General features: G+C 43.5%; 1 protein-coding gene across 1 annotated transcript; it reads left to right on the top strand.

The window, feature by feature from the left end:
* Positions 1 to 4,915: 4,915 nt before the first annotated feature.
* On the top strand, positions 4,916 to 10,070 carry LOC120019402 (prepronociceptin-like). Its single transcript, XM_038962690.1, has 3 exons — positions 4,916 to 5,068; positions 9,411 to 9,707; positions 9,777 to 10,070. Exons 1-3 carry the CDS (start codon positions 4,916 to 4,918, stop codon positions 10,068 to 10,070), a joined length of 744 nt encoding a protein of 247 aa, XP_038818618.1.
* Positions 10,071 to 10,529: the final 459 nt, after the last annotated feature.

The raw sequence follows: 10,529 nt of genomic DNA on the forward strand, positions 1-10,529 counted from the left end.
ACGGAACACTCCTCTCATAGTTATTTCCCGATACAGATGTCGGTTTAACTCTCTTCCTCCAGACATTACATTTACATAATCTATATTTTATTAATTTGGCAGAAGCTTTTTATCCAGAGAGACTTATCAGTGGGCAAAAAAAAAGAAGGTCGATGTCACCTTTTAATCCATTTTGACAACTGGGTTATAATCAGTACCTGCACAATCTCATGTCTTTCTTCACCTTGACATTAATCCCTGTACATCCTGTACATACTATACCTATCCCGTATCCCCAGCCTCTGCTGTTTGACAGTGATTCAACCTGCTCCTGTGCGATACCACAGGTGTGTGGATCCATACTGCAGGATTAGGATCTGCACAGGGTTGTTGCAGACCTGGGTTCAAACGTTATTTGAAATCTTTCAGATAACCTTGAGAGTTTGCTTTAGTCTGCGCGGAGTTCCAAGCGGACAGTGTTTACAGTTTTGCGACATTTATATTGGTTTATTGCACCAGAAATCCTTAATCATTCCCAGCTAAAAGTATTTGAAATGATTTCAAATAGTATTAGAGCCCAGGTCTGGAGACAGGAGTGCGCTGCTGTTTACCAGCGGCTGGTATAATCAGGTACTCCTACCCTGGGAGGATTAGCACATTCTCTCTGGCTCAGATATAGATCAGTCATTTCACATTTCCTCCTCCAGGATGACTGCTAACAGACACTCTGACAGACTATCGCTCAGGGGAGCTCTTCTACATAGTTTGTATTGTCAAATATGTCGAAGCCCATTCAGAAAAGTGATGTTGACACACCTTGTTGTAAATCCAAGTGAAGTGAGCAGAATAATAGAACAAAAGGGCTCTGAGCAATGATGTATATAAAACATTTAAACATTTAAAAGAGAAAATTACAAGTATGTAAGTATTTTTTGTTGTTGTAATGTAGTGGGGTACAGTAACATTAGGATTTTTTGTTGTTGATATATTTATTTATTAAAAATGTTATGTTTAGCTCACATAATATAATGCAAAACTATGTATTAAGGTGTCTGTAATATAATAAACGTGACAAAAAACAAATGTAGACATGAATAAGTGGTGGGGGAGGGAGGTGTGATGGCTTCTAAACAGCGCCCCCTGTCAGTCATCTAATGTATATATAAATCATTGGTTCTGAGGCACTACAACTTCACCTCTACTAGTTAGTATAGACATTGGAATTTACACTCTGAGAAAAAAAAGGGTTCCGAAAGGGTTTTTTGGCTGTCCCCATAGGAGAACCATTTTTAGTTCCAGGTAGAACCATTTTTGGTTTCTGGTAGAACCCTTTTGGGTTCCATGTAGAACCCTCTGTGGAAAGGGTGTTCTACCCTCTGTGGAAAGGGTTCTACAAGGGTTTCTACATGGAACCCAAAAGGGTTCTACCTGGAACCAAAAAGGGTTCTTCAAAGGGTTCTCCTATGGGAACAGTGGAAGAACCATTTTTTTCTCACCTAAGAGTGTAGCCATTTCTTGAAGAACTGTCCTCTCCTCTGTCTTGGCCTCTGAAACACTGCCTGCTCTTTATTTCCCCGTCATTTCAAACAAACACATGGAACAGTTATTGTCAAACAGAAGATCATTAAAAAAAAGTCACTTCTCAAAAAACGTATCAAGAAACATTAATGATGTGTGAGATTTAATAGGTATGAGAGAGAATTTTAATCGTTTTAAATTATTTTCTCCTCGAAAAATCGCCCTTTCAATATTCACTCTGCACGTCTTCATGAACGCTGGAAAGACATATGTGACACCATATATATGACATCTTAATGCCTTATTATCCTCATGATCATATAATGGCACCAAATGGTACCCTAGTCCCTATATAGTGCACTACTTTGGACCAGAGCCCCATGGGAATAGGGTGCCAGTTGGTGTCTAATACAGGAGTAAAGTACCAGGGCCTTATGTTGGTGACTAATACAGGAGTAAAGTACCAGGGCCTTATGTTGGTGACTAACACAGGAGTAAAGTACCAGGGCCTTATGTTGGTGACTAACACAGGAGTAAAGTACCAGGGCCTTATGTTGGTGACTAATACAGGAGTAAAGTACCAGGGCCTTATGTTGGTGACTAATACAGGAGTAAAGTACCAGGGCCTTATGTTGGTGACTAACACAGGAGTAAAGTACCAGGGCCTTATGTTGGTGACTAATACAGGAGTAAAGTACCAGGGCCTTATGTTGGTGACTAACACAGGAGTAAAGTACCAGGGCCTTATGTTGGTGACTAATACAGGAGTAAAGTACCAGGGCCTTATGTTGGTGACTAATACAGGAGTAAAGTACCAGGGCCTTATGTTGGTGACTAATACAGGAGTAAAGTACCAGGGCCTTATGTTGGTGACTAATACAGGAGTAAAGTACCAGGGCCTTATGTTGGTGACTAATACAGGAGTAAAGTACCAGGGCCTTATGTTGGTGACTAATACAGGAGTAAAGTACCAGGGCCTTATGTTGGTGACTAACACAGGAGTAAAGTACCAGGGCCTTATGTTGGTGACTAACACAGGAGTAAAGTACCAGGGCCTTATGTTGGTGACTAATACAGGAGTAAAGTACCAGGGCCTTATGTTGGTGACTAACACAGGAGTAAAGTACCAGGGCCTTATGTTGGTGACTAATACAGGAGTAAAGTACCAGGGCCTTATGTTGGTGACTAATACAGGAGTAAAGTACCAGGGCCTTATGTTGGTGACTAATACAGGAGTAAAGTACCAGGGCCTTATGTTGGTGACTAATACAGGAGTAAAGTACCAGGGCCTTATGTTGGTGACTAATACAGGAGTAAAGTACCAGGGCCTTATGTTGGTGTCTAATACAGGAGTAAAGTACCAGGGCCTTATGTTGGTGACTAATACAGGAGTAAAGTACCAGGGCCTTATGTTGGTGACTAATACAGGAGTAAAGTACCAGGGCCTTATGTTGGTGACTAATACAGGAGTAAAGTACCAGGGCCTTATGTTGGTGACTAACACAGGAGTAAAGTACCAGGGCCTTATGTTGGTGACTAATACAGGAGTAAAGTACCAGGGCCTTATGTTGGTGACTAATACAGGAGTAAAGTACCAGGGCCTTATGTTGGTGACTAATACAGGAGTAAAGTACCAGGGCCTTATGTTGGTGACTAATACAGGAGTAAAGTACCAGGGCCTTATGTTGGTGACTAATACAGGAGTAAAGTACCAGGGCCTTATGTTGGTGACTAATACAGGAGTAAAGTACCAGGGCCTTATGTTGGTGACTAACACAGGAGTAAAGTACCAGGGCCTTATGTTGGTGACTAATACAGGAGTAAAGTACCAGGGCCTTATGTTGGTGACTAATACAGGAGTAAAGTACCAGGGCCTTATGTTGGTGACTAATACAGGAGTAAAGTACCAGGGCCTTATGTTGGTGACTAATACAGGAGTAAAGTACCAGGGCCTTATGTTGGTGTCTAATACAGGAGTAAAGTACCAGGGCCTTATGTTGGTGACTAATACAGGAGTAAAGTACCAGGGCCTTATGTTGGTGTCTAATACAGGAGTAAAGTACCAGGGCCTTATGTTGGTGACTAATACAGGAGTAAAGTACCAGGGCCTTATGTTGGTGTCTAATACAGGAGTAAAGTACCAGGGCCTTATGTTGGTGACTAATACAGGAGTAAAGTACCAGGGCCTTATGTTGGTGTCTAATACAGGAGTAAAGTACCAGGGCCTTATGTTGGTGACTAATACAGGAGTAAAGTACCAGGGCCTTATGTTGGTGACTAATACAGGAGTAAAGTACCAGGGCCTTATGTTGGTGTCTAATACAGGAGTAAAGTACCAGGGCCTTATGTTGGTGACTGATACAGGAGTAAAGTACCAGGGCCTTATGTTGGTGACTAATACAGGAGTAAAGTACCAGGGCCTTATGTTGGTGACTAATACAGGAGTAAAGTACCAGGGCCTTATGTTGGTGACTAATACAGGATTATGGTGGCAATGTGAGTCAGAGGCGCAAAACTTTGTTGGTTGGTCGGATCGTGAGCGAGTGCAGCGCGTTCCTTCTTCGCGTTGCCCCACTCTTTTTTCTTTCTTGTTTCCTGGCTCTCATTCATTTCCTCCCTATTAAAACCATGAGGCAGCTAATACATAGTACAATTACTGAGGCTGATAATGAACTTCCCTTTGTGACTCTTTAATGAACGTATTGCACTGTGTATGAAACAAGCTGCTCCTGCATTGCTGTCGACCGATTGGGAACTCTTTCTTCATCGACTTTACAGAACAGGCCCCTCGAGGTCTATCTATCCTATCTGGAAAGTGGACACACCTGACCAATTTAACTTTTCTCAGTTGTATTATGCTGTTGTTGTTGTTATTGTTGTTGTTGTTATTGTTGTTGTTATTGGTGTTATTGTTGGTGTTATTGATGTTGTTGGTGTTATTGATGTTGTTGTTATTGTTGTTGATGTTGTTGTTATTGTTGTTGTTATTGATGTTGTTGTTATTGTTGTTGATGTTGTTGTTATTGTTGTTGGTGTTATTGATGTTGTTGGTGTTATTGATGTTGTTGTTATTGTTGTTATTGGTGTTATTGATGTTGTTGTTATTGTTGTTGTTGGTGTTGTTGATGTTATTGTTATTGTTGTTGTTGGTGTTGTTGATGTTGGTTTTATTGTTGTTATTGTTGATGTTGGTGTTATTGTTGGTGTTGTTGGTGTTGTTATCGTTGGTGTTGTGACCCTGCTCACCCCTTTGAAATTAACATTTTGAAATGAGCGACTAACCTCCTCTTTCCTCACCTCTGTGTCTTCCCACCAGGCTGTGCCTTACTCCACATACCCTACAGACTCGGGCCTCCACCCTCCTCCCGTCCCTATTGCCCATCCGTCCCTCCCTCCCTCCCTCCCTCAGTAGTGAGTCATGAAGTGGTCCCTGTGGAGCCTACTGCTGGTGGTGGTGCGTCTGTGTTCACCAGGACGGAGTGACTGCCAGGGTGACTGCCTGGCCTGTGGCCTCCTACTACCCCTACCCAACCCCCAGACCCAGGGCCAGCAGCAAACATTCAACACACTGGTGAGTATCTGTGTGTGTGTATGTCCTGCATGCAGAATGGGGATGATGGTTGTATGGATGTATGGATGATGGTTGTATGGATGATGGTTGTATGGTTGTATGGATGATGGATGTATGGATGACGGTTGTATGGATGACGGTTGTATGGATGATGGTTGTATGGATGATGGATGTATGGTTGTATGGATGATGGTTGATAGATGATGGTTGTATGGATGATGGATGTATGGATGATGGATGTATGGTTATATGGATGACGGATGATGGTTGTATGAATGATGGTTGTATGGATGATGGATGTATGGTTGTATGGATGATGGTTGTATGGATGATGGATGTATGGATTATGGTTGTATGGATGACGGATGATGGTTGTATGAATGATGGTTGTATGGATGATGGATGTGTGGATGATGGTTGTATGGATGATGGATGTATGGATGATGGTTGTATGGATGACGGATGATGGTTGTATGAATGATGGTTGTATGGATGATGGATGTGTGGATGATGGTTGTATGGATGATGGATGTATGGATGATGGTTGATAGATGATGGTTGTATGGATGATGGTTGTATGGATGATGGATGTATGGTTGTATGGATGATGGTTGTATGGTTGTATGGATGATGGTTGTATGGATGATGGATGTATGGATGATGGTTGTATGGATGATGGTTGTATGGTTCTATGGATTTTGGTTGTATGGATGATGGTTGTATGGATGATGGATGTATGGTTGTATGGATGCATGGTTGTATGGATGATGGTTGTATGGATGATGGATGTATGGATGATGGTTGTATGGATGATGGTTGTATGAATGATGGATGATGGTTGTATGGATGACGGTTTTATGGTTGTATGGATGATGGTTGTATGGATGATGGATGAATGGATGATGGTTGTATGGTTGTATGGATGATGGTTGTATGGATGATGGTTGTATGGATGATGGTTGTATGGATGTATGGTTGTATGGATGATGGTTGTATGGATGTATGGATGATGGTTGTATGGATGATGGATGATGGTTGTATGGATGATGGATGTATGGTTGTATGGATTTTAGTTGTATGGATGATGGATGTATGGTTGTATGGATTTTAGTTGTATGGATGATGGTTGTATGGATGTATGGTTGTATGGATGCATGGTTGTATGGATGATGGTTGTATGGATGATGGTTGTATGAATGATGGATGATGGTTGTATGGATGACGGTTTTATGGTTGTATGGATGAATGGTTGTATGGATGATGGATAATGGATGTATGGATGTGTGGATGATGGTTGTATGGGTGTGTGGATGATAGATGATGGTTGTTTGGATGATGTATGTGTGGATGACGGATGATGGTTGTATGAACGATGGTTGTATGGATGATGGATGTGTGGATGATGGATGTATGGATGATGGTTGTATGGATGATGGTTGTATGGATGATGGTTGTATGAATGATGATTGTATGGATGATGGTTGTATGGATGATGGTTGTATGAATGATGGTTGTATGGATGATGGATGTATAGTTGTATGGATGATGGATAATGGATGTATGGATGATGGTTGTATGGATGTGTGGATGATAGATGAAGGTTGTTTTGATGATGGATGTGTGGATTTTGGTTGTATGGATGATGGTTGTATGGATGATGGATGTATGGTTGTATGGATGATGGTTGTATGGATGATGGATGTATGGATGATGGTTGTATGGATGATGGTTGTATGGTTGTATGGATGATGGTTGTATGGATGATGGTTGTATGGTTGTATGGATGATGGTTGTATGGATGATGGTTGTATGGATGTATGGATGATGGTTGTATGGATGATGGTTGTATGGATGACGGTTTTATGGTTGTATGGATGAATGGTTGTATGGATGATGGATAATGGATGTATGTATGATGGTTGTATGGATGTGTGGATGATGGTTGTATGGGTGTGTGGATGATAGATGATGGTTGTTTGGATGATGGATGTGTGGATGACGGATGATGGTTGTATAGATGATGGTTGTATGGATGATGGATGTGTGGATGATGGTTGTATGGATGATGGTTGTATGGATGATGGTTGTATGAATGATGATTGTATGGATGATGGATGTATGGATGATGGTTGTATGGATGATGGTTGTATGAATGATGGATGTATGGATGATGGTTGTATGGATGATGGTTGTATGGATGATGGTTGTATGAATGATGATTGTATGGATGATGGATGTATGGATGATGGTTGTATGGATGATGGTTGTATGGATGATGGATGTTTGGTTGTATGGATTTTGGTTGTATGGATGATGGTTGTGTGGATCATGGATGTATGGGTGTGTGGATGATAGATGATGGTTGTTTGGATGATGGATGTTTGGTTGTATGGATGATGGTTGTGTGGATCATGGATGTATGGTTGTATGGATGATGGTTGTATGGATGATGGATGTGTGGATGACGGATGATGGTTGTATGAATGATGGTTGTATGGATGATACTTGTAGTGTGATCATCGTTGTTTATTTGAAAAAACACTTTCTCCACAAAAAGTTTTACGACACAGCATTTACAAGTTAGAACAATAATTGAGTATTCTGCCATTAGGGTGACTCATAGGATGTAGCGGTAGTAGTGCTAATGTAGATAATCATTCTAATGATGCTTCTGACTGAGCCAGGTTAACGAAGCAAATAGCACACCTGGGTTTAAACACAGAAATATTTTGAGTGTTTGCTCTAGCTTACCTGGAGTGCCAGATGGAGTGACGAGTTTTTCAGTGCTGGGACTATTCTATAGGTTTCATTAAGCCAGTCAAGCTTAATCAAGCCCAGCTCAAGTATTTGAAATGGTTTCAAATACTCTTTGAACCCAAGTAGTTCTGAGACATAGCAGTGCTGATAATGATTCTGTGGGCTGGTGCAGCTGGGGGATGGAGCTCTGTGGTAATATAGCAGCTAATTGGCTGGTGCAGCTGGGGGATGGAGCTCTGTGGTAATATAGCAGCTAATTGGCTGGTGCAGCTGGGGGATGGAGCTCTGTGGTAATACAGCAGCTAATTGGCTGGTGCAGCTGGGGGATGGAGCTCTGTGGTAATATAGCAGCTAATTGGCTGGTGCAGCTGGGGATGGAGCTCTGTGGTAATATAGCAGCTAATTGGCTGGTGCAGCTGGGGATGGAGCTCTGTGGTAATATAGCAGCTAATTGGCTGGTGCAGCTGGGGATGGAGCTCTGTGGTAATATAGCAGCTAATTGGCTGGTGCAGCTGGGGATGGAGCTCTGTGGTAATATAGCAGCTAATTGGCTGGTGCAGCTGGGGGATGGAGCTCTGTGGTAATATAGCAGCTAATTGGCTGGTGCAGCTGAGGATGGAGCTCTGTGGTAATATAGCAGCTAATTGGCTGGTGCAGCTGAGGATGGAGCTCTGTGGTAATATAGCAGCTAATTGGCTGGTGCAGCTGAGGATGGAGCTCTGTGGTAATATAGCAGCTAATTGGCTGGTGCAGCTGGGGGATAGAACTCTGTGGTAATATAGCAGCTAATTGGCTGGTGCAGCTGGGGGATAGAACTCTGTGGTAATATAGCAGCTAATTGGCTGGTGCAGCTGGGGGATAGAACTCTGTGGTAATATAGCAGCTAATTGGCTGGTGCAGCTGGGGGATAGAACTCTGTGGTAATATAGCAGCTAATTGGCTGGTGCAGCTGGGAATAGAGCTCTGTGGTCCTCTGTATTAGCTGTTTATGAGGGGGATGCAGACAGAGATTGATGATTGACACATTGTATCAGAAACTTCTAGATGGAAAGCTCCTGGTTTTATTGTTTTATTGTTACATAGATTCCCCACCACTCACTGAGAGATCGTGAGGCCATTACATGGTACACACACACACACACACACACACACACACACACACACACACACACACACACACACACACACACACACACACACACACACACACACACACACACACACACACACACACACACACAAATTGCTGCAAAGATCTGACGTGCGGAGAATCTCCCGGTGATCCCATTTCCATTTGATACGGATAATTAATTTCCGTCAATAGCTACCCATTCTCTTTTGATGTGAGTCGCCTTTCCTACAACTATCTTTAAGTCATCTCCAATCCGAAGGGGATTAGTTAACAGGATTTACTGTTTACATCATCAAAACTGACAATTACAGCTATCATGGGCCTGTCAGGTTTGTGCATGAGTCTCAAATGACTCCCTTTTACCCATACAAACGTACAGGGCTACTTGACGCAGAGGACATATAGTCTAGACTCTACTAACACCCCTCCCTGTCCTTTTCTGTCTGCTCACAGGTGTGTCTGTTGGAGTGTGAGGGTCATGTCTCCCCTGCCCTCACCTGGGAGCTGTGTCAGCGAGCCATCCTACCGCACTACCTCCTCCCTCCAGGTGGCGGCGCTGTGTCTAAGAGAGCAGCAGAGGAGCTGAACCTGGGCCCTGTACACCTGGAGTCCGATGGACAACTCCTCTACTCTGCAGCCATGGAGCACTACCAGCAGGACAGAGAGGACCAGGAAGACAGGGCCCTGGAGCAACGTGATGCCCAGTACGACGACTCCCCGCTGGACTCGACCGAGGAGGAAGACTCCCTGGCTCTGGAAAACAGGGAGGAGAAGAAGGAGGAAGAGGACAGGAGGAGGAGCAGTCAGGGGGAGGGAGGAGACGACGAGGAGGAGGAGGCCGCGGTCCAGCTGACCAAGCGTTTCGGGGGCTTCCTGAAAGGTCACCACGGTTATAAGAAGTTGATTGGCGGGCCGGTGGGGCGGCCACTGCAGAAACGCCTAGGAGGGTTCATCGGGATCAGGAAGTCGGCCAGGAAGTGGAACAACCAGAAGAGGGTGAGCCAGCTCCTCCGGCAGTACCTGGGGATGACCAGCAGCAGCATCCCTGGGCGCGGTGTTGGGAGGTTCAATAACCCAGCCCAGGGATTCAGGAGGCTACCCAGCCGGCTGTAGCCTTCCCTTCCCTCCACAGCCCCCTGAGGGAGTAGAATTCTCTTCTCCCGTGCCTCCACCCTCCCAAGTACCTCCATAGAAATGATAATGACTATAGTTTACCATTTGTCTACTATTATTTTGGTGTTCTATTCCTATAGTTACCAACTATGTCTACAGGGACCGTGAACTCCCTCATACCTCATCAGCCTAATGAAGAAGAGTAATGATATCGTCGTTCTGAAACCCATCCGGTGTTGTGAAGAGAAGGAATGTTTCCTTACAACCATCAATGTTTCTCCCCCCCCTACCGCCACAGTTAATGAACTGCATCCTGAAAAATAAAAGTGCATGTAATATTGTGTGTCAGTATCGTAAAATCCAGACGACATGATACTAGATCCTGGATATAATACCACCCTATGTTAAGATGATGACTGGATGGATGTTTATGATGTATGTTCAGCTCCTCTGCTGCTC

The sequence above is a fragment of the Salvelinus namaycush genome, chromosome 24, assembly GCF_016432855.1.
Source record: "Salvelinus namaycush isolate Seneca chromosome 24, SaNama_1.0, whole genome shotgun sequence".
Taxonomy (NCBI): domain Eukaryota; kingdom Metazoa; phylum Chordata; class Actinopteri; order Salmoniformes; family Salmonidae; genus Salvelinus; species Salvelinus namaycush.

Bases quoted from the DNA above. Each gene is read 5' to 3' on its own strand.
- LOC120019402 (XM_038962690.1), top strand. From the start codon at position 4,916: ATGAAGTGGTCCCTGTGGAGCCTACTGCTGGTGGTGGTGCGTCTGTGT. The intron at 5,069-9,410 runs GTGAGTATCTGT...GTCTGCTCACAG, and splicing joins AGCAAACATTCAACACACTG to GTGTGTCTGTTGGAGTGTGA. The intron at 9,708-9,776 runs GCTCTGGAAAAC...GGGGAGGGAGGA, and splicing joins CCGAGGAGGAAGACTCCCTG to GACGACGAGGAGGAGGAGGC.